The sequence below is a fragment of the Bemisia tabaci genome, chromosome 3, assembly GCF_918797505.1.
Source record: "Bemisia tabaci chromosome 3, PGI_BMITA_v3".
NCBI lineage: Eukaryota > Metazoa > Arthropoda > Insecta > Hemiptera > Aleyrodidae > Bemisia > Bemisia tabaci.
The window spans coordinates 38,660,471-38,685,792 of record NC_092795.1 but is presented as its reverse complement, the minus strand read 5'-3'; the positions used below and the strand labels follow the sequence as shown (position 1 = coordinate 38,685,792).

Below are 25,322 nucleotides of genomic sequence, written 5' to 3'. Positions count from 1 at the left end.
TTTGATTTATTTCAAAGGAACAATTATTTTACGACGTAATTTTTTACGATTACGTTAATTTACCATATATTAGTATGCGTCGCGTTCAATTTTCATGATGCTATCTTAAAGAAGGTCAGTTGCGTTATACACAGAATTGTTGTTTGATAATTTAAGCTTACAGATTAGCAAAAAATAAGATTTATCTAAACGACAGGTCTCCATACTTCCATTATTAGATCATGCATTAGAATATGCTTTCTTCCAACTTGGTTTCATCGGTAATTGATGAAACCTAAAAGGTGGGAGATACCATGATATGCACAACAGTGGTGGATGACATCAAACACCTTGTTTTTCGATGAGTGTTATCTACGTAAATATTGGAAGTAGAAAGTCGGCTTTTGAACAGCATTTATTAGTTTTCGCGAACCCATGACCACAAATTAAGACAACATTCCACGCAGCTTCACTGAACAAAATGCAGAATTTTGAAGTTGCTGAAATTCAAATAATAAGTCAGTTATTTCAATTTTGACACATTCCGCTGATATTCCTAAAAATATTCTTGCAGAAGGAATATCATCATTGACGATTTCATAACGATAATGAAATTGAGTGAACTTGTGAAATTACTCAAAAGATGAGAATTTATAAACCATTAATTATCATGATTAACACTGATCATTGTCTAAATGTAATGGTGACCTAGAGTCGCCCATAAAAGGTCGTCAGAAAATTGTTCTGGTTTTCCCCTCCCACCTTGACCTAACAATTTCTTCACTGCATAGCCGCCACACGGAAAAAAAGAGCAAAGGATTGTCGGATGATACGAGCATTTCCAATTACTTGTGGTAGTCTGGTAGTACACCAATGAACTAGGTTACTAACACAAATGTTGCAGTTCTACTTCAACTTGAGTTGTGGCACTATCAACATTAATTGGAAATGTCAATATCATCCAACAAATCAAGGCAGTACGATAATTTTAGGGAATGACCCCTAACACTTTTCTTCTCTGCGCTACACTACGTTTTGCCCCTTTGAAGATTTACAATTTATATTCTTGTTAAGGTGATTCGTCGGTGGCCATTTTTTGTGTCAGAGCGACGTGCGATACATCGCATCAATTCATTCCATGATTTCAGCAACTTGTCTTTTTTTTCGAATTTTGAGAGCGCACTTCTGGTGTCATAAGACTAAAGAATTCATGTACCAAATTTGACAAAGAAATTCTACTTTTAAAGGCAGGGTTATTTCGGAGAAAAAATATCTCATTCGAGTGCAGTTTCGATATCAATATCGAATGCGCAGTTTTTCCTCTAAAAAAAAACCCTACCTTTATTACGGTGAATTTCTTTGTCGGTACATAAATTCTTTAGTCTCATGACAAGAGAAGTGCGATCTCAAAATTCGAAAAAAATGACAAGTAGCTGAAATTATGGAACGAATTGATGAGGTATATCTTACGTCATTTTGACACAAAAAATGGCAACCGTCGAATCACCTTAAGCCGTTCTTTGAAAGGAAAGTTACACCGCGCATACTGGCAAGATCGCGGAGCCACAAACTAACCGATTTCTTGATAAAGCAAGGCAGCTACGCTTCGATCCCATTGCAAAAACGGGTCGACAAAGATCGAGACGTATCATTTTCGTGGCTGGTGGGACGGGCGGGAGGGGACCTTTGTCGCTAAGTAAGTGGCGGAGACAATGAGAAAAGTTACTCGTGCTCTAATAACAATGAAGATGAAAGCAAAAGTTTATTTCTCGACGATAATTTAAAATCACCCGATCCGGGAGGGCAGCTGCAGAATGTGGACGGAAAGTTTCGTTGCAGATAAAACGCAGTCTTTCGTCGCTCCTTCGAGTCTTTTTTGGCCTAATGAAAGATGATTAGAAAGTTTCTGCCTGCTATCCCCTGCGATTCTGGAAGTGGAATAAATCAACGCTGTATTTCCTGAGAAATCAAATCTCAATATCTAACTTACGAGACAAGGAATACATTTTCAATTGAAAATATTTCGAAGTTGATGACGCATCGTATCGTATCAATTGCTAAGCAACATGTTTCAATCAAATCTGAAAGTGCACTTGTCGATGAATACTTCTTCATCACAGGCAAGTACTTATTTTTGAAATCCAAGAAAACATAATTGATCCCTTTAATAATTTTTCAAGAGAGAGACGATTTGACGATGAGCACTCCCTTATACTCTACCAAATCAGTCAGAGCTGTTTTAGTTATTCGTTGTCGCCGTTCAAGACACAGAGTTGCTTTATTTGATGATTTCGAGCCCCGAATGTTTCAATCTTCATACAACGACTCTTCACAATAGCTATTTTAAAAATGTGAACTTGACTTTGGCATCACTTTGATATGGTTTCCCATTTTTGGGAATTTTTTGTGACAAAAAATTGGTATAACACTTACCTAAGCAGCACAATAAATCGTATTCGATACATCAAACAGGTGAGATTGTATCGATACCGATTGGTTCAACATGCAAACATAGTCTCAAAGTCAATTTAGATTTCTGAGGGAACGGGTCTTTTGTGATAGATTTTTTATTTTTTTGGGTGCCAAATGTCAGTGAAAAGTGTAGTTGTTAAAAATGCTCTCATTTTCAGCTTTTCTAACTGAAATCCTAAAATGTTTGTTTGAGGTTATACTCAATCGTTTTGAACCAGACGATACATCGAACCACTATCGAATACGGTCTATACTCTATACATATGTTAGCGGCAGAACCCGATTCCAGGCAGAACTAGATTTGCCTAGGCAAAACCTGTTTTGCCTGTTTTCCGTTGGCAAAACTAGAATTGCCTAGGCAAAACTAGCCGACCGTAGGCGGAACTAGTTTTGCCTGCTGATGTTCAGGCAAAACTGATGAGGTACGGCAAAACTAGTTCCGCCGGAAATGAACCGGCAAAACTAGTTCCGCCTGAAAAGAACCGGCAAAACTGGCCCTGCCAATTGAAATTGATAAGTACAAGCGGAGTGTTCGGCGATGCTGAGCGAGACCGAATTACGTAACACTGTTTACATTTCGGGAGGGACATGGATCTATCACCATAGAGTTCATAGAGTCGTAATGTAAATGGGAGAGCTGGCGCCATGTTCTGCTCAACGAGTTCCGAGCCCGGTGTGCGCCGAGTTCGGGTCACTTATTCGATACATGTTCGATCCAAAATGGCGGTGTGGAATACGTGGTGATTCCTATCTTCTTTGTTTACATCGGATGGCCGGGTACCCGTGTATCGCAAACAATCGATTATGTATCGAAAAAGTGACCCGGCGTCACACAGGAGTCTCGGAATTTGGGACCTGGAAAATGCTTAAAAGTGGCGCCAGCTCACCTACTTACATTACGACTGTAGGAATTGCCTCCACATTATCTCAGTAAGGTCAAAATCAGTTCAACATTACGTTGGCAAGTCCCCAAATTTTGGGAAAAGTTAAAAAAACGAAATTTAAGGTGATGAAATTTGACCGTTTAAATTTCGTTTTTTTAACTTTTCCCGAAATTTGGGGACTTGCCAACGTAATGTTGAACTGATTTTGACCTTACTGAGATAATGTGGAGGCAATTCCAGAGGAAATTGGCTTATTTCTTGGGAGAATTGAATGACCTTTGAATTGACGTATTTGGGGGTCCGAGCCCCCCCTTAAAATTAAATCGAAGTGATTTCTGAAATTTTTACGTAAAAGCGAACACAATTTGGTAAATTTTCCCGTTTTATTTTTTTCTTTACGATAAATTGAACCGGAGTTATGATTTTTTGAAAATAGGTCAAATTTGACCTTTGACCTATCATAACTCGGTCAAAAATTGAGATATTGATCTGCGGTTTGCGCCAAAATTCTTAGTTTTTTATGCTCTTTCGAATGAGGTATCACAAGATAGGGGTTGCTATTTGAAAAAAAAAAGGTTGGGGGCCCCTGTCCCCCCCTGAGGGGGGGACCAAAATTTTGACCCCCTCAAAAGATGGTCCCCTTTGAGATAGGAACATTCCCAAAGTTTCATTTCCTTAGCTCAATTCGTTCAAAAGTTAGAGGGGGGGTCGGGGACTTTTCGCTCACCCTGTATGTACATACTCTATGTCTGTCACCGGCAGGTCGGGAGCACCTAGAATCCGATCAGCTGAGCTATTATCAGTGTCTCTCCCACTGTTGAGAAGATTCGGACGCTCCGATGAGTGATATTGCCGCTTTGTGCTAAGTTGCCGAACTAAGAACGTTGTCTATAGTGTGTCATTTCATATTGAATATTTTCTTTTATGCAACTCTAAATGTCATGGCAGCTCCGCATGCAACAATAAATAGATAAATTGTTACATTTATTTTTTAGTATAAGACTTCTGTGTGTAATAAATAAAGTGACCCCCTGCTCTTAAATTTTTCGTAAAGTTACTACCTATTTTATCCTATCCTTTATTTTCTTTTTAATTATTATTTTTCATTTTTTTTCGGTCCGGCAAAACTAGTTTCGCCTGGTCGTGTTCAGGCAAAACTGACAGCGCTCCGGCGGAACTGGTTTTGCCTACTTTGCGCAGGCAAAACTAGATGCCTCGGAAAAATACATTTTTGCCTAGGCAAATCTAGTTCTGCCTGGAATCGGGTTTTGCCGCTAACACATATACAAGAATCTCAATTTTGAGGTTTTTAGCACTTTATAAGGTTCTTTCTTTCGTGAGCGGCATTTGTTATTGTTTAATTAATGAAAATAAGCAGGTACATTTATCGGTAACCTCTTAGTAAATTTATTTTTCAGTTTTATTCAATCTCTGCTGAATGAGGGTCCACTGCAACACCGCACGAGCTGTCGCCTCTGTATAGATAATAGTATCCCTGAAAGAACATAACGGTAATAACAAAGCTAAATAAGCTAATAATGAAGGAAGAGTAATAATGTGTCGAACGACACGTTATAGGTTACTTTCGTCGTATTGATTTAGTTCGTAGATGCATGTACTTTGCAGTTAAAAGAACATAACAGAAGAAGGTATTCGCAGCTTTACATTTACAACGTCTTAAAAAAAATAAAAAATAAAAAAATAAAAATAAAAAAATAAAAAAAAAATATCAATTTTGCCAGAAATTTATTTTGATCATATTGTCTAAATTTTCATGGAGCATAACAACATGCATGTGAAGCATGCATGGTCAAAAGGGCACAAAATCACGTTTCCCCACTTTCAAAGAACTGAGAGCAACTGTAATTTTTTTTTTTTCCACATGATATGTTTTTTTGAGCCAGAGCTTACATTACAGCCTACGATACAATATAATCCTACCTCTTTAATTATGTAAGTGGGTAATTTATAAAATTCTCATTTAAAACTTTTGAATGTATTTTTTTAAAATTTTTGCTCATTCCTTTAAAATTTTAAAAATTGTTAGGTTAATTTCCCACTAAAGACCCCCAACATTTAATGTTTGTTAATCCTTTTTAATTTATTTAGATACAGCTTCAATATAGTATTATGAATGACTGCTGTTATCCATTTTTCGTCAAAAATACTCTTGGGCCCTCTAGATCCTGCATCATGCTTCACGTGACAGAATGATGTGAAAATGATGAAGATACATTAAGATATCCACGGTTCATTTCTCATAAATTTCATTCAGGGATTGGCATTGTGGCCATAATAAGTGTTATCTTACCTTTGCACCCCATTTTTCGCCCCAGCTATTTTTCGCGATCCAGTATGGTATTTTCTTTTTGCGGCCATTAGCACGTTCAACTGAAAAGGTGACAGCGACTCTTAGAGAATTCAAGACAACGATTAATTTTAATACCTATACATAAATGTCAATAGCGGGTCCAGAAACAACTTTAAGGGTTGTTGATTTTAACAGAATGAGTCTAAGACAGACATCTCCAGTGCAGAGGGGCGGGGATCCGAGAATCTTCTCGGAAAATTTTACGAAAAACTTCTTAATGTTGGAGCAGCTGAAAATGATGTTTAAACTCGACGGACTTGTACCTCTTTTACTGTGATTTTTCTCGAGTACATAATTTGTTACTATGGGATGTAAAGTATTTGAGGAAAAATAGAAAAAATGAGAGGGCTGGAGTCTGAATGAAACCATGTCTTCTTCAGTAACAAACATAGGACTCCCCTTCCCACCCCCCACCCCCCACAAACAAACTACGATCAGGTAGTATACCCATTGTATTTAGTTTCTGGGCATACTTTTCACTCAGTTTTTCTCTCTATTTTCATGTTTTTTTGGGTGAATGGGAAGGGGCGGTATGAATTGGCCACTGATAAATGCATAACCCGGGATAGCATTGGCTCAGCGTGATTATTCATATTATTTTTTAGTTATGCATAGAAATGATATATCCAAAACACGCGGCAAAATGTCTTACTTCAGTGCTGTTTGGCAAAACGAAGAAGAATATGATAATAATTATTGGTCAGTTATCTATATGAACATTCAAGTAATTGCCTCTTGCGAAAGTTCACGTAAATGTGACTGACATGGGACTTTTGACATACTGTAGAGAGGTCCCAGAATGAGGTGAAAAGAAGAATATACCTTAAAATCACTTAATAAATCAAGCTTTAGAGGGCCTTATCAACGGCCGCCGTGAACGGACGTGTCTCTGCTACGCTCCGAGTTTTTAATTCGAAAAATGTGTAATACGGGCGTTTTTCGACATGAGTTTAATATCAAGTTACTCGTCTTAGTCTCATCTTCAAGGCTATGTGTGAATTTTCCGCGATTTTCATCTTTGCGTGAAGTTTTTCTCGAGTTTTCTCAGTGAAAAAAGGCTTATAGCCTAGTATTTTATCAGTTACATCGCGCAGTGCAACGTGACTTTGTCGTCTCGCCCGCAGTAATCGCGCAAGTTAATCTCGCCGCTGATAAGGTCCGGGGCATTGTCGGACGAAGCCAAAGGCCCTTTACACCTCTGGTGGGCGCCGGCCGCCCCCCCCCCCCTCCGCACCTGGACATGTGCATCAAAAACGAAGGTTTTTTCTCCGTTCGACGGTTTTCCTTCGAGTTATCCTTCCGTAAGGAAATCAAGACAAAGGTGGTGATTTGACATTGAGAAAGACATCTCACTTCTGTGAAGTTGTACTGTCGATTGTTTTCTGAAGTGTTGGCATTGTTTTCCTCTGCGGAGTCAAGAGCTCCAGTCATGTTTCGGATGCCAGACTCCATATGCAGGCACGGAGACGGCCCTCGACGGTTTTCCTCTGTTGTATCAGCGTTCCAGTCATGTTCGCGAACCACGATCGTCAGGCATGGAGACTTAGTCGTGGCTGCGGGAAATCGCACGCAGGCCTCGAGGATTCGAGTATTTGGAGTCAATCCAGCGGGCATTTTTTCTCCAAGGCGATACGGACGACAACAATTATGACATCATTACAGGCTTGACCTAGTTATTCTTTTTTTTTTTTTTTTTTTTTTTCACTTCAGACGTTTATCGTCTAGTTACTTCATGTGTCTTTTCTCTTTTCTGTTAAATCACCTTCCTGTAGTTAATTCTTTTATTTCTGTTCTTACAGATTTCATTAACGGCCTTCTGCCGAGTTTTTATTAATTTTTAATAATAGCATCAGAGTCTTGCAATCTCTTCCTTTTTTTGAGCAAACCCTGATCTGTGGTTCTCGCGGGCCGGCGTTTTATAGTAAGGTCGCAATTGCTGCCGGTTGTACTTACAAAGTACCGAAGTTAGCTGCGGACAGAAGGGGGGGAGGGAGTTCGGGTTTTATCTTGGGGGGACCTGGGGTTTTTTTCCGATGCACGACTCCGCTAAAGTTATTTCTTCTTCAAAATTTTAATTTTAAAATTTTCCTTTTTTTCATTATTTTATTTACTAAAATAAAGTAAATTTTTCTTTTTGGCTTTCCCAAAATGTGATAACGTCCTAGTTGACAGGTTAGGGGTACGTATACCGGAAGGTGATTCTACCCTATTTATTAGAGTGTATCGTTAGGCCATCGGACTGGGGCCCTGTCCTCCCCGGTTTCCACCTTGTTAAGATTCTCTAATAAATGAAGCCCGAAAGGGAAAAAAAAAAAAAAAAAAAAAAAAAAAAAGCTTTAGAAAAATTTGGAAGGAAGCAACAACTAATCCCACAGAAGCAAGGAAAAATTGGATTGCATTTTGCAAAAAGGAACCACTAGCATTGCAATGATGCTAAGATTGTGCAACTTCATCCTTTGCAATAAAATTGCGGAAATCGTGAAAAACTATGAAATTTAGATGGTAATTTTTGTCTTAAATCCACAGTTTTTAGCGAGTAAAATAGAAACTATTAATGGATAATCGGGGTTTTCCTACAAGATAAAAGAAGTTGCACAATCTTAGCAACATTGGAATGCTAATGGTTCCTTTTTGCAAAATGCAATCCAATTAAAATTCATGTTTACTGAAAATTAACGGGAAGGGCCGTAAAATAATTTGGTTACAGATGATGTAGAAAAACTAAAAAGTATAAAAAGAATCTGAAGGCTCAGATGTTCGTTTAGGTGCCATCAGGTGCTTTGCTTTAAATGTAACTTACCTTGCACACCGTATCCTACCAATGTGATTTCATGATTCAAATCAGCTTCTATTTTAGAACACATGCTCTCAGGTGGGTGAGCAATTCCATCTTTATAGCCCTGTTTTTTTAAAAAAATAAATATTATTAATTTACTAGTATTTGACGGGTACTTAATTGACTTTCCCATAATCTCTTTTGTAAGTACCTTTCGATCATGGCAATTTTATGACTGTGAAGTTGTCCAAACTTTTACCGACCGTGACTCACTGTGCAACAAGCATTTTTATTCAAAGCTCTTCGTCTCAGATTCATCGTTAGACCCTCATAACTACAGCCCCTTAACAACTCTAAACTTCTAGACCTTGCCAAAAATGAGTGAAACTAACTATTCTCAATTGCACCAATACCAAAAAATTTCAAATTTGGAATTCTAACGATGAAAATTCCAGCTTGAAAGAGCCTCAAACTTACTCGGATTATTGACAGTATCGATATGTAATTTTCCGCTTAACGCCATTTTCATGTGGCAGTTACAAAAATCACAGTTTTTCCCTTCGTTGTGTTGAAGATCATTTTTGTATTCACACTGAAAAAAAATTCTCGGCGTTTTTACCAAGGTCCGTTGATACCTTTACCATCTCACTTTTTTTTACCAATTATTGGTAATTTTATCAAGAGATACTGGTAAGCTTACCAAAAACCGGTATTTTTACTGTTTTTTTTCAGGTAAGAATACCACTTTTATGGTAATCAATTCCCGGTAACTTTGCCATTTTATCTAGGTAATTCTACCACAGTCGATAAAAAATATTGGCGTTTTTACCAAGGTCTAGTAAAATTACCGAAAAAGTTCGATAATTTTACCGAGATTTCTTGGTAAAATTACCAATCCCATAAATGGTAATTTTACCAAGAAAAAACTGGGATCAAATAGAACCCTGAATTCTTGGTAATTTTACCCTTTTCTTAGTAAATACACCGAGATTTTTTTTTCAGTGCACGACTGTAACTGTATCGAGGGGACCCACGAACGAGAATAACGTTACTTACATACATTGCGTTGGAGTCAACAGCAACCTTAACGGGCCCGTTTTTGAACAGCCACCTCGCGACTTTCCTCTCCTCGTTTCTGGGGAGCGGAACGAGGTCTTTAACCTTCAGAACAAAATTAGTTGAATTCTGATGGCACGGTTCAGTTTGGGCTTTGTAAGGGTACGTTTCATTCAGTTCTAGACCTCCTGCGCTCTTTATGTAATTCACAGCATCGGACATGAGGCCTCCAGCGCAGCCATATGATTCTGGGTCACAGTCAACGAGCTCTGAGAAAAAATGTGAGACGTGGCGTTTACTGAAATAAAATTGCAAGACAACTGTCCTCGAAGGTTCTAATTTCGTTGTTTTCTAGATTTAATAGACGAAGAAATGTAACTCATTAAGGTTGTAAAATTGACCCAAGCAATCCATTTTTTTACGAGAATATAAGCAAATTTTGTCTAAAAAGTTTCTGATTTTTCGAGTAATTTGAAGAAAAAACAGTAGAGTTTTTAGATAATCTTTCCTGGAACTATCTTAATGAGAATACAATTAACGAGTGTAAATTTTGCAACACTGGAATAAGTTATGCTCACGCTTAGAAAACGACAATTTTTGCCAATCTGAGCTCTTTAACGGCATCAGAGAGTTTTAACAGATTTTTCCAAGGATAGCATCATGCTTATAATTAAAATAGCGACAAGCACAGATTTCTATTAGAATTTAGAGGGGAAAGAGGGGGGGGGGATTAGATTTAAATTTTTTTCCCCTTGAAGCAAGTTCTTGTTTCTTCTTCTCCGACCAACGTAAAATAGGATCATAATATATTTGTGTTCAGCGCAAAAGTACTTGGGGAAATCGAGTGTTAAGTGCATAATTGTAATTCGTACACATCGAGCGTCTTAAAAATAATTTTATTAGAGTAGAGAGGATTTTCTGAAATGATGGTACTTCTTCTGAATTAAGATGGTACTCAAAGATTCATGAAATTATGAGAAGAATTCTTGGGCAACCCGGAAATTTGGAAAAGAAAGAAACTTGATACTTTGATCAAAAAAACGCGTGTCCGGAATGTTAAAAACTTACGCTGCTCAGAGAAAATTTCCATTTTCTTATGTTTCAAGTAATATAAACTTTCCAATACAGCAACGGTCGCAAATGCCCAACAAGAACCACAATGATAACCCTGGTAAAGAAAGAGGAAAAAATTAAAGAAAAGGAAGTAGTAAGAAAAAGCTCCCCGGCGGGGGAGCGAGAGAGTAAAAATGACGTCTCTTATTCTTTGTTAGGTACCTTTCACTTCTCACTCGTGCTTTTTATTTTTTTCATTTCTTTTCAATTGTTTATTTTTTTCATTTTTTTTCAATTTTTCATTTATTTTTTTATTTGCCACCGAAAGGTTTACAGAAGGTTTACAGGTTTCTCACTCGTGTGTGGCACAGAATCGTACTAGGTAGTCGGATTTATAGAATCGTCAAAAATGATGAAATGGGCCTGTTGCAAACTTTTGCTAGAGCAAAAATAAGAGTTGTTTCTTCTAGATAATGCCTCAAAAATCACGAAGAGCGCATCGGCAAAGTCTGAAATGCACTCATAACTTCACAGTCTGCGTAAGAAATTTGCGGTTTTTTGAGCTTCCCGCTTCAAAAGCGATACTACGGCACAGGTGAACATTTTGTAAAAGGAGTCGTTCCATCGTCGGCAATACTCATCATGGCCGACGCCAATCCGCCAAAACACGTGTGATGGGACGAGATAATACCTGAACTGGATTAGACCAGATAACAATCGGCGTGTTTTAACGTTCATGTTTTCCACGCCCGAATTGATTGACCTTGAACGCGCAAGCGTCGGCCATGATGAATATCGCCGACGATGGAGCGACTCCTCTAACAAAATGTTCACTTGTGCCGTAGTATCGTTTTTGAAGCGGGAAGCTTAAAAAAACGCAAATTTCTTACGCAGATTGTGAAGTTATGAGTGCATTTCAGACTTTGCCGATGCGCTCATCGTGATTTTTGAGGCATTATCTATAAGAAACAACTCTTATTTTTGCTCTAGCAAAAGTTTGCAACAGGCCCATTGCGTCTGAGTTCAAAGTCTACTCTCTAAACGTCGTCGTTTACCCCACGAAAGAACGTAACTACATTTGAATGTTGCCAAATTTCCTCTCGCAACCTGCATTTTTACAAGGAGAATCTTACGCATTTTCAATTGAAAAATTCACTGATTTTTCATGTGATCTTATACAAAAATCAGATAAATTTTGGACAACAATTATCATCAGGTACATTCTTGTAAAAAATTGAATTGCTTGAGTTGATTTTGCAACCTTGTAACGGAGTTTCGTTCCTTTATCTGAGAAATAACGATATTAGTCATACCATAAAATAATAGCTAGACTACTCTAGGGCCAGACAAAAAGCGGCAGTGATATAGTCGAGTGATGTTTATCATATTTTCAAAAGCTCACGCTTTCTATTTGTTTAAAGACAATTTGGTTTCATATTTTGTTTTAACGCGGAAAATAATTTGTTCCATGGGCTGTTTTCGTTTCTAAAATTAGATATTTTGTTCAGCAAACCTGGCTTTTAACTGGTGAAACAGCGCTCTTGGTTCTCCAATCAAAATTCTGTGGAATTTTCAAATCCTCTATATTTAAGGCGTGAGCTCCGTCGGCCTCTGCCTTGCGTGTATACTTCGTTTTAAGCAACATTTTCTCTTTAAATTCCTCTTCTGAAAAACATTTCAAAACACATCTTAACAAATTCAGTGCGCAAAATTAATGAGTAGACCTTCTCCTACCACCAATTTTCTTCATGAGGAAAACACGACGTCAGTGAAATTCTCACAACATTTACATTAAAAATTGGAGACTTCTTATATTATTTTCAATTATCAGTTTTACATAGTGAGCTATTGTTTACCTGCTGCTGCAGCTGATTCTTGCAATTTTCTTCCCTCTGGATCACCAATTCATACTTTTTTACAGTGTTTTAAAAAATGTTACAAGTTTTTTTGCAGCACACCCCGTCTCCTCAGACCTCCCCGGTCTCCTCAGATCCCCATACAGGAGTCAAGTGCTAGCCATTGAAGATGGACATTTTGCGTGTTGTCAAGTTTTAATATAGTGTAATTTAATTTAAAAACACTTTACGTAAAATAAGTCGAGCCAACATGCTGGACCCTCACAATGCTGCTTGCATGGCCGCGAAAGAGGGAGTTTGAAAGATTTTATCTGCGAAGAAATTATCTGCAGCACTTGAAGTAATCTTTGCGCCAAATTTTAGGGAGGCAAAAACTTTAAAGACATGTTCTCACAATATTGGGGTCAAGATTGTAAAAATGCCCTATTTCGAAATTCATTCAAAGACATGCGAGGATAAAGCTATTCGCCACTACTTCCATGTAATGTACAACCCCCTGTAAATAATGCGATGGAATGACCTAACTTTCGTAGGTATCAGCAGATTACCTGACATGTCCGAAAATTCATCAATTCCGTACACCGCTGTTCCCATGTCCGCTTCATTCAAAATGTCGTATTTTTTCAAATTCTGCACGAATAATTTTAGCCTCCTCTCCTTCTCTTCATGACTTTTGTATTCCTTGTTGTGCTCTCTGATGAAATTGTCGAACAAATTTCGGACAGCTTGCTCATCAAGCGATCCATAGTGAACTTTCTGGAAAATATAAACCTTAATGTGCAGTATCTGTTATAATATTCTGATGTAAATGGAGCAAAATTGATTGCGAAACTTGTTTGACGTTGGGGAGGGGTAAAACTTTCGTTAGGATCTATTTTGCAGAAAAAGTAAAAAATGTAATGTGTCATGATTCATTTGAGGCAACCTTTTAGCCTCCAACGAAACCATGCTTTCGACGCATAATAACAGAATGAACAAATTATCGCCATTTTGAATTGAGTCTAAAGCGATGTAATTTGAGCATGTTACTGTTAGGGGAACCTTTCTATAAAATAGTTGGCGGCTCCGATAAGTCCAAAATTTTGAAAATATTTTTTTACGACTATTCATGCGAAAAATGGTAAAAAGTTAAAAAAGAAAGGTATAGGAACATTTGAAACTTTCAGTCAAAGGAAATGAAATTTTATCACTCACTTCAGATTTTTTTGATCTTCTTCAAACAACATTTTGCGTATAATTTAAGTTAGCTGTTATTTTGGACATTGGACATTATTTTTGACAGGTTATTTTGTTTAGTGTGGCTTTATTCATTATATGAATGCAGCATACAGAGGTATATACACATCGAACATAATAGTTCTAAATGATGATAAAAACTGCGCATTCCTCAGGCTGATCTTCGGAAACAAATTATGCTAGAAAAGTTCGGAATCGTTTGGCGCAAACTTGTAGAGTTTTCACTTTTCATGAACGATGAACTCACCTCTGATTTCGTAATTTCAAAGTCCTCCAAAACTGCATCCTGGTTTCTAAACTTAACATCACAGCCAATTTCATGTACACCAATAAGAGCTAAGAGCTCTACCAAAAGAAATATTGCAATACCACTCATGTCGTCTTCTCAATTTAACTCTGTTTCTTTCATTTCGGTCATGAAGAATAGCAGATAATGAACGGATGACGAATTAAATTTTCAAATTGAGAGCCACTTGAGCGCATAATTGAGGGGCATGGAGGACAAGGCGCATAAGTGCAGTTCTTGCTGTTTCGAGAAATACGTGTTTGAAGTTTCGAAATTACATGGATCTTTATGGCGGAAAGAAAGTTCAAACTGACTTTTTGATGCTTAAAAATTGAATTTTGGAAGCGAATTTTTCACAGAATATGCCTTAAGATTAGTTTTACTTGAAATAATTAATACGCCAATTTTATCAAAAATTGCTCTTATGCGCCTTGTACTCCGAGCCTTCCAATTGTATTTGTCACTGAAAGAATTAAACACTTCAAAATCTGTCCGAATATGAAACTTGTGAATTGATGTGAAGGCAACATGCGATTTGATTGTGAAACTAAAAAATCAAGTATTTCAGTTTGTAACGTTGCAGATTTTATAAAGTATTTAACATTTTTAAAAGACGATCGAGCATCTCAATCAATACTCAGCAACTTCGTATGACTTGTTCTTGCATATTCTCTAAAATTCAATGCGGAAATTCCAAATTTTCGAACATTTTAATCAAGGCACATACGTATTTTCAAATAGTGGCATTTTTATGTAGCATTAAAGGTGCGATTTGATTTTTGTGGATATACTGAAGATAACAGTATCACATATGAGCGAGCCGATTCAGACGACTCGTCTACTATCTCTACACCCTAAATCGACCCGAAGGCATTCTATAAAATTATTTTCAGCTCCCCAAAAAACTTCTTTGGGGTATCTTTTTTTGAGGGGCGGGGGAGGTACCGGCAACAACCCCCCCCCCTCCGTTTTATCTAAAGTAAAAATGTTAACGTTGTGACTCCGAATTCAGGTTCTGCCATAAAACATGAGACATCAAGCCCTTAGAATTTTCCCTCATGCCCCATTTAATGATTAAAACACGGGGATCATGATGGAAACGCGGGATAGTAAAATATATTATAATGGTTGAATTTGAAAAATATAACGGACATTTGCACCTCTTTATTAGCAGGCAGGAGAGAGGCCTTGATAACAGTGGCGTGGCGTGCTTTGCTATCTATCGATTGATCGGCCATTTAAACCTATGGAAAATTATCGATAAACAGGGTGTTCGCAGCGAACACCTTAATAATCGATTCTTTACCATAGGTTTTAAATGGTATAACAATTATCAGTGGTATTCAATGGTATGGGTATCAATGGTATCAATGGTTATCAATGGTATAACAATGGTATCGCAATTCACGCCACGCCACTGCTTCATAATTAAATAGCATTACCTCGGATCTGTTAGCTTCGAAGATATGATTAATGCTAACGCTATGAAAAGTGAATATTCGTTTGGATAAGCCTCAGAGGCGTGATGCATGTCTCAGTCCATTCTCTCTTGTAGGTATGCGTGAACTTCAATGCAAATGTAGCTTTGTATCGCAAGATATTATCATTCGAAGCGCATTTCGTTCTTGTAACTTCTCATATTTGTTACAGCATCTTTGAAGTGGCGCAGGGATAAAGAAAAGTTTTATTTCGATCCGCCTCCCAGCAAACTTCGTCCCGCAACGTAAACTTCTCAATGTGATCCGTTTCCTCTCACCGGCCTCTACCCTATATTTTCTCGATACCATTCATATCTAGGCTAACCAAACACGACGACAATGGTTTGCCAGAGTTGTCAGAAATATATTTTCCAGTGGGAGTGTTAAAATAAAATCAACACAGTGAATTGATACATACTAAGAAAAAAGTTTTTCTTTCGAATTGTGTTAGGTTTCATGAGAGCTTTTTGCAGTAAATATACGTCATCTGGTGGTATCGTCTGCGTAAAAGTTAGGGAACCATACTAAAAAATGACATCCATGGCAAAAATATTAAAAAAAAGCACACAGGCTACAATTGAAAGCGATCAGTATTAAATTCGATCTGTGATTGCTGGAAGTTTGACTAGATTCGCTGCCAAAAAAGCAAGGTCACAAGACTTGCAACTTATTTTCTCGTGAAAAATATGCATTGAATTATTAAATTTTGTAAGAGGTGTGCACATTTAGTTTGAAAAGATGTTGCTACGTGTAGAATCTTTTGTATTATCTTTCAAAATGAATGCACAGTGTAGAAATTGATTTTTGCACGATCCTATAAGTTTTGCCTGGATCTCATGAAGCTTATTCTAATTGAAGCACTGGGTGCAGAAAGGACATTTCTTGGTTGCGGGGTCTCAGAATCTCCACTAATGTTTCATCCTTTATAATTTAAGCAAATGAATGGAATTTGTTGAAACTTGTATTCAATTTTCTTCCGTATTTTACAATGCTGAAAACGAGAAATTTCAGAAAATTTACTAAAAAGTCTCCTCTCTAAATTATTTACCGCAGTGAATATTTTGAGACACCAGAACCATGAAATGCCCTTTTTCTACCCGACCTTAACTTTTCGACGGAAAATATCATTGAGCTGTGCTTGCCGCCTCACAGTGGATCGAATCAATTAGCGAAGTTGGACATGAAATTTTTGACTTAACCTGCAAATTATCATGTTTATTTCGTCACATTTTAAACTCTAAGGGGTGCTTTTTGAAGAAAATTTCACAAGAAAACCAATGGAACCACTTTTAGAACTCCAAAGTTTTGTGTAAATGGAGTTACAAGCGTTTAAACTTTCCAAATGTTTTCCAACTTCTCCAATGGAGAATTTGCAGGTGTCTTAAATTATGTGTATTTCATCTTTAAAATGATGCTGACAGGAAAACTGAGTACGAGGATATCCTTGGTTTCTAAATTGGCCAATTATTGGAGAGAATATGACAAAATAACCTAATCTGCAAAAATACATGTGTTTAAATGGGAAATGCCGCCAGATGACGTCATAAGGTGGCACATTTTCTCACTTTTAAATCTATTTTCCTCGAATTTCCCATGTCAGAAAAAAATTATGAAAAATACTGAGAACTCAACTCAATAGGCACTCTCAGATAAATGTATACAATTTTTGTGTGCAAATTCTCCATTCACTCGATCCACTGTGCGCCTGTGCGCCATACGTTTTCAAAGGCTTACTTAAGTGCAGTCTGCACTTAGCTGCCGAGAAAATCATGCATGGAGAAATTTCCTGAACGAGCAGAGCGCAAGAGAACTCTGTTGGATTTAAAACTGTTCAATGCATGAAAAGGGACGTGGAGAGGAGAGGAAGGTCCCGAAGGTAAGTATGCGAATCAATCAGACGAGATGCGGCTGGTGCATAAAAATCGAGCAGGAGGCCGAACGGAGGGCAGAGCACGTTTAATCAATAAGGGGATTTTAAGATATATATTGGTTTAATCAAAGTTCTTTTGTCATTACAAACTCTCATCTGTCTGCGAATTGCGGGGAGGGAGCCGTTCGAGGCACCCAAGGCTCACAAATTGGAAACTGGAAGAGAAAATAATTTGTCGGAGATCTCTGAGGGATTCCTACCTTTTTTTCCCATTTTGCCTCCGTGTAAGAGGGGTTAGAAGTCGAGGCTTGGACGTGTGCGGAGTCGCAAGTGAGGAAAGTTAATGGTACTTAGAAGGTACTGTTACACCGTTGCCGTTCCGAATGACGTCAGGATTTTACGTTAGTTCTGAGTGAAAAGTACCTGGAACGGACGACAAGGACCGCTGCGCTGTTGAGAAGGATATCTACAATGAATGGGGTTTAATATCGTCGTGCCCCAGACAAAGTAACGTAGCTAAACTGAATGTCGTAAAATTTCAAATTGTATTTTTACTTGCTAATCATTGGAATTTGTTTAACCTAAACCTCCTCTGATTTTCTTAGAATCACAAGGAATATAGAACATAATTGCATGGCATATTAAAATTCTTGAAGAAAATTGAATTTTTTGAGTAAAATCCGCAATTTTAGGATGCAGTAATGTTCCTTTGTGTGGAAAACAGCGACAGATCCTCAGCTACAGGAAAAAAATTCCAACAATACATAATATCTCCTATATAAGTGATAACAATTTTATACGTTAAAAAAATATAAAATTCTTTATGTGTCTTTTATTTATTGAATTAAGGGATTTTGCTCCGTTTTTCGGTTCCGTAGTCTCATTGGCTAAATAAAATGTACAAAAAGTTACAATGTACAAATTTGCTCCAATCCGCACAAAGTGCGAGAGCTTTCTTCGAGCTATCTGTGAGTCTTGCGTAAACTTTAAGATTGTCTCATTTTATACCGGAGGAGTTTTAAGAGCATAATACTTGGGAAATTAACGGCGCAAAAAAATAACATATCTGATATTCTAATTACTACGCAAATTCAGTGCCAATTATTTGAAAATTTACATTAGATTCCATGATGTTTTCCAAAAACAGAACCATTCTCAATTTTCAGAAGATACACGAGAATATGGCTAATGCAGTATGTTAAGTTGTAGGCAATTTGACGATCCTTGAGGCTTGGAAACGCAGGCAAAACAGTCTATTTTTTCTTGTTTAAAAACAAAATTGAAATAATTTATCTCTCTCTACAAGAGTTACGAAAATCAAGTTAAAATTGTCGTAGTAAATCCACTTTCATTTCAGATGCTTTCAGAAAATACCGCACAACTAGGCCACTCTGGAAAAATAAGCCAACATCGAGGACTGACTTTTTCAAGCGATGCACGGGAGCGAGAACTTTCCAAAATATTCGCAGAATAGAGAAAAAATTACACCTCACATCATCTCACACGTACGTATCATTTGAAAAAACATTCTTCTTCTGTACTCACCTTCATTTGTGAGGTTTTTTGGTGACGTTTTCCCCGTGACAGCTGTGATTTTAGTTTTCCAAAAATCGCAGAGGCAAATGGCCCTCGAAACGCATTTGTTTTGCGCATGGTCGAGAGCGAGTGGAAATGAGGGAGCATCATTCCCAGACAGCATCATGCGTATGGTTTTTTATTTTCCACCGGCAAGCTTGCTCTATGAATTTGAAACATTTTTCGCTTGGAAATATAGAGGTTGTAAAGCGTGCCTGTTCACAACATTAACGTCCTCCGAATTCATGAGATCCAAGCGATCAGTGAGCCTTTTTGTAAGATCTAAGATTGAGATGAGAGAGGCTCATTTTTCTGCTCCTCGATAATTTCTTTAATTGTGCAAAAATGTGGTTTAATTCATATTATACCGTTCAATGTGTTTACTAATGTGACATCTCATATAATTTTTAACCAATCATCATTCAACCATTACATAAAAAAAAAAAATGAGACCAACTTTCACATCTATTTGCCGAACACCAACTAAAATCTTCCAACACGCGCGGAAAATTTTAAAACGTGATTTTTAACAGTTGATCGATCTAAATTGAGTTTGTTCATTTCAGAACTGTTTACGACAATAAGCCCTTAATGTTAACTCTAAAATTTGATCAAAATAAGTGGGTATTTTAACCAAAAAAATATCTATGATGATTTCATATGCCTGTATGTGGGCTTGTGTAGATGACCCTCGTTCTAACTGGAACTTTGTTTTCGAGTATTTTCCTTCCAGTCTTCCACAATTGTGTCTGCGCTGTAGGTAGTGCCATTGATTGTTGTGTTTGCGTTCGATACTTGCGGGATTTACTTCCCGAGGGCGATTATTTGTTCCAGTCATGTTTTGTATGCTGTATTATTTTGCCTTTGTACGTAAGTAAGACATTAATAGCAACCTATTAAGATACACCAGTAGGGAACTTAGACAAAGACTCATGCAAAAAATGTTTGATACTAATTTAGCAACGGTTCACAGCACTATGCAACAAAAATGTGTTGTATTATGGATAAGATTATAGGTATGCCAGATAGGTATGAATGTGCCAGATTTGAAGATTTTTCCTGGAAATTTTAGTCATTTTTGATCCCCTCTAAAGGTGGAAATTTCTTCAGTAAGGGCCTTGTCTTTTAACATTTTTCTTGAATTTGAGCGACACTTTATAAGCAGCATAGAATGGAGCATTGCGATGTCACACCTCACGCCATCACGCCTTCAATTTTGCAGATGCAACATGGACAGTCGTCAAGTACGAATAGTTGTATCTGCGCAGCCTTGATGGCGCGTCGAGGTTCCTCTTTTTTATGAAGTTTAAGAAAATGTAAAGCTTTTGCAATTTGCTTAAAATATGCTATGATGTGTCCAAATCAATAATTATTTTGAAAACATATATGACCCCATAAAACATAAACTTGGGAAAAGTCTGACGTAATCATTGACGGTAAATAGTACATGAGATGGCGCAATGTCAGTCTGCACCTTTGATGATTGTCAACATCATGACACATAACTTATTGACTCTTATAATTTGCACTTTTACACGTTTCATTATGTGCGGGGATAAATTGGACTGAGTTCATTAGAAAGGAACCAACCCACAGGTTGAAACTGAAAAAAAGATGTTTCAAGTTTTATTCCTGCATAAGGCTCAATGTAGAGAATAAACTTTAACTCCTCTTTCCACAAACTAATTTCTTTTTTTCGATCGACTTTCAGATTTTGGCAGGAGAAAATGAACGACTAGTGGAACTCAAAAACGAAACTCAATTTTTTCATAAATGTGGGTTGGTTCCTTTCTGATAAACTCGGTTTAATTTTTGAATTGCTCTATCTTACCCAGTACCCCCTATCCCTATCTTGGCCAATATACTTCGAATTTTTCATTGATTTAAGGGATGGAAATAGAAGATTTGCAAAAAATTGATCGGGCCGCGCAAGCATTTATTCTGAATACGGATTGATGCCGAATGGACAATACAGCTTTCAAATTTTCTTTGTGCGTCACTGTTTTTTTTTTCGCTACTCCGAGTTCATGACACGGCCTGGCGCACGGTAGATCTAGTCAATAAGAGAGGTCGAACAAAAACTTAAAACGCTTATAACTCCGTTCATACAAATTTTTGAGGTCTTAAAAGTGTTTCCATTGGTTTTCTCATGCAATTTAATTTCAGAGACACCCCTTAAACTTTGAAAGTTGACGAATTACACATCAAAAATTTAGTTAAAAATTTAATGTCCGACTTTTCTAACTGACTCAATCCACTGTGCGGCGTGACACTATCCAGTGCGCACAAGTAGTTTTCAGTTTTTCATCAAAAGCGAAGAGACAAGCAGAAAGTAAAAATATTCACATGTTCATTGATTCATGAAAAAGTAGGTATCAGCCGTGGTGTTTTTTCAGGTGCAATTCCTTTTGTTTCAAGAGACAGTTTCAAGGCCTGGTTTTGCAGGAGAAATTCGGGATTCAGAACGAGCGATGCGGAGTGACGAGCGCCCACAGAAAGTGCTTAAGGTACTGTAATGTATACTGAATTATTTCCTTGTCACATATTTTGCATCGAAAACAATTACACACCTTTAACCATATCAGTGTAACTGCATTGCACGCTGACTGATTACCTCGCGTGTTTTATTTTTGCCACAAAAAAGTAAGCAACCCTCTGCCTTTAAATTTACGGAGTTTATTCTCTATAATCAAGGGGCAATTTACAAACAAATTTCAAAGTATAACTTTGCTGAGTTTTTGCTGCTAAACGAAGAAAGTCCGAGAGGAATTTTGGCAAAGTTCAATGTAGTTATGCTAATTCTACTTACCTACAGCTGTCCACTTAATTGTCTGAACGGTTTTTCATATGAGAGGAATTTCCATCCTGTTTCGCTCTCAGTAATTGTTGATTTTTACTTTTCCGATCTTTTTTCGTCTGTATATATTAGACTGGTGGCTTGTGGGCGCTTCGCGGCCATCAACTGCTGAAAGCAGAATCTCTTTAATATTCCGAAAGAAATATTCTCAAGTATTTTATGGGCCAACTACATAAAACTCATGAACCATGGACCGCCGTCAATTTTTTAGTAGATTAAACTTTGGAGAGTTCGTCGTTTTACTTTGAGTGATTTTAATAAAATTATAATGGTCACTGTGGCAGCAAAGTGACTTAAATGTTTTGCTAACATTGCTGCTCCTTTTTTTTTTTTTCAAATCAATATTCGAATATTTTAGATTAATTTCTCTTTTGAATCAACTTTCAGCTTGTTCCAAGGGACGGAAATATCGGTTAGGAACCTTGTCGTTTATACAATTTACCTGTAAAAATACCTATACATATTTAAAGCTATAACATTCGTTTATAATCCGTTTTGCTGATTTCAGATGCCGGATATGAGAAAAATCTTTATCGTTCCTGGAATCAGAAAACTCACGCCGAGTTCAGAAAATCAGAGTCTAGTGAAAAGAAGTTTTCAAAAAAAAGTGAAAATGGTCAGACAAGCTTCTAAAGACATTCTGAAAGTAATGAGAAGTATAAGAAAACACAAGGGTCGACCTCCAGTCTTGGAAACTAAACCAAAAGGCATTGACTTAGAATACCCAAATAAACCATGGCAACAGATGTTTACGCAGAGAAAGTATAAACCGAGAGGCGCGATCAAAGAGAAGCTGACCAAAATTACTATCTGTGGTTTTCCTACGGTCCTGGAGATTTAAAGGGTGACAAAAGCGCGGGTCCATCTTGCTTATTTATCAACAATAAGGAGAGAACTGGAATCAGCAAAGAAAAAAAATAATTTAAACTGAAATTCCTTATACTTTAGCTTTTACGAAGAGAAAGTGAATAATGTTTCTTTTGAATTCCTCCTGCATGTAATATAATGCATCTGAATACCTACAATTATAAATTATTCTTCAATTGTTTTTTCCTTCTGTCTCTTTTTTTCTCATTTTTACTTTTTTTTGGATGAAAGAGCCATGCTCTTCGCATATTTCTTTCGTCGATCTGGACATATCACGTAATCGTGATAGGGCCTGCTTCTCAACCAATCAGCTTACGTGTTTTTGGATTCCAATCGCGTTTTCTCTATCGAATGAAATCCTTAATTTTTCGCTGTTTTATACACATCATTTTTTTTTCTTAATGCTCTAGATATATGTACGTGAAAAGTTTCTACAAAATTTGATGTATAGGAGTTGTTTAAATGACCTATGGTGCTTAAATAAACATTCATTTGAACATCTTCCAGTATATTTTAGAAATAACAGCTCATGTACTATGCAGTAACTCGTATTTCTTTGAACGTTCTTGTTTGATTCCCTCAAAACTCGATTCAAAGGCTGTCATTTGCCATTGTTACACTGTGAGTCTGATCCCTTTATTTTTACGTGGCTTAATACAACGGAAAATCTGTCGTGGTGCGCTGGCTGGAGAAAGTGACCATAGACAATACACGCGTCGAGGGATGCTTTTGGCGCCAAACTGTCGCGACGAAAAGTTGATAGTTGAGGTGTTGCCTAGCAACTCAGGCTCCGTCCCTGCGAAAGTTTCGCGCTAACTGGAGGGTGCCTCATCGGATTTTTCGCGCGGCGATTAAACATGGTTGGAGGAGACTGCTTCAAAATTTAAAAATAGAAGATACGGATCAAAAATTATGAGAGCAGAGCTCGTTGACATATTATTCCATCTGTAATCAACAAAATGCGACACATGAACACAAACTTGTGCAAAATGCAGCATGTTGACATTCCATCACGCTGCAATAGTGTCATCACCCCAAGTTTAATCTGGGATTTTAGCTAATAAATACTATTTTAAAGGCTACAAAAAAAGCTATATGGGAATTTAAATGACTGCAATAGTACATTTCAAGGTGATGTTCACGCTCTTTCGATACCTATAATCCGAAGACTTCTAGCCCTAACTTGATCAGCCTTCGTGCAAAAGTAAACAAAAATATGGATTCAACAATGCCTTCCCAGAGAGAGAAAATTGTAGATTGAAACTTGAAAACCTGTAAATGTGACAATCGATTATTTTATGCTGTAAAAAAAAAAAAAAAAAAAAAAAAAAAAAAAAAAAAAAATCCGGTCGTTCAGTCGGTTCAGCCCCTCTAATGAATATTTCTCAGCTAAAATTGTATGTTTTTAACTAAAAATTGTATGCCTTCCTCATTTAAAATATTTCATGAAACGAGAATACACATTCAGCAGTTTCCAAGAATTATGTCCGTGTGTTCAAAAATTGCTTCTCAACCTAATGAAGATGAGGAAGATTCCGAATGATCTAGAAGACTTTTCAACCGAGATACAATTTTACACATGTACAATTATAGCAACTAGAAAAGCAACTAATTGGAACAGACGCCTTCAGATCCGTCGAGTCGGCAGTACTGCCGGAAACTTTGACTTAACACAGACGTGGTCATGAAAAAAAGCCGAGAGGGGCGGGTGCCAACAACAACAGTGCCGGAACGGTACTATGATCAGTGATCGAGGAAGACGTTACTCAAGGAAGGGATGAACTAGCGGAGCTGAGGAAGAGGGTGGAATCTTATGAAAGCCCCGGGGACCTCCGTCCGCGTCGCTAAGTTTATTAGTTGGAGTAAATCTTGGCGGTTAGGGGGAGGGGGGTAAGTTCGAAGTTGGTTCCTGCTACGAGAGACAAAGTCATCGGAAACTGACCGGAAAGGCAAGCGAAGACGAGTTTTGATGAGCCCTCCCCCTCCCGCTGCCAATATTCACCCATCCACCCCAAGTTATGCCGGATGCGGGAAAAATCGAGCAAATGTCTTCTGATCCAGAAATATCGGTTGTTATTAACTGTGACCCGCGTTGTGAGTTCAGGCACACGACTGCTTTTCAGAATTAGTGCTACAAAAAAAAAAGAAATTCTGTTAATTTTCCTTGTCGAATACATTAATAATCAATTAGTTAAACGGGATTTGAACCTGTATGACAAGAACATTTTTCCTCACTGTGGACCTTAAAGGTTTCCCGACATGGGAGAAAGTGACGCAACAAAGGAGTTCGGATAACTGTGGTTAGAGGATATTAAATTGAGGGAGGACGAAAAGTGAAGGTTAAAATATCGATTAATCATTCTTGGGTTCGAAGCGAAAATCTGGAAAATTACAGCATGTCAATTACAAATCATGGCAGGATGAAAGTTAAAAGTATCTTGTGTGGATGACCGAGGAAATGATGTACGCCAAGTGATAATTTCTCGTCAAAATTGTGACTTTGCGTAAAAGAAAGAGTTTCAGCTTCCAGATTTGCAAATTAGAGCCCAATTGAGTCTATTAATGCATTAATGAATGCAATTTTTTGATGTTAGCGCGAGTAAAATTCTTAATAATTGCTCCGGGCGACCCAGATTTTGCGCTCTTTTATTATCTTCATTGATAATCTTAAAGGGATTTTTCGCCTGATTTGACATCTATGAAGGT

At 37.4% G+C, this 25,322-nt stretch overlaps 1 protein-coding gene across 1 annotated transcript; it reads right to left on the bottom strand.

Annotated features, from left to right (window-relative positions):
• Nucleotides 1–4,718: 4,718 nt before the first annotated feature.
• On the bottom strand, nt 4,719–14,113 carry LOC109039072 (cathepsin F). Its single transcript, XM_019054405.2, has 8 exons — nt 13,931–14,113; nt 12,996–13,203; nt 12,105–12,256; nt 10,607–10,706; nt 9,539–9,807; nt 8,507–8,606; nt 5,647–5,726; nt 4,719–4,830 (listed from the first exon to the last, which is right to left on the bottom strand). Exons 1-8 carry the CDS (start codon nt 14,057–14,059, stop codon nt 4,756–4,758), a joined length of 1,113 nt encoding a protein of 370 aa, XP_018909950.2. The 5' UTR covers nt 14,060–14,113; the 3' UTR covers nt 4,719–4,755.
• Between the last annotated feature and the right edge of the window lie 11,209 nt (nt 14,114–25,322).

Excerpts from the sequence above, each read along its gene's own strand:
- LOC109039072 (XM_019054405.2), bottom strand. The coding sequence starts at position 14,059 with ATGAGTGGTATTGCAATATTTCTTTTGGTAGAGCTCTTAGCTCTTATT. Across the intron at positions 9,808-10,606 it reads GGAAATTTTCTCTGAGCAGC|AGCTCGTTGACTGTGACCCA; the intron begins GTAAGTTTTTAA and ends ATTTTTTCTCAG. Across the intron at positions 5,727-8,506 it reads GGTAGGATACGGTGTGCAAG|TTGAACGTGCTAATGGCCGC; the intron begins GTAAGTTACATT and ends TCACCTTTTCAG.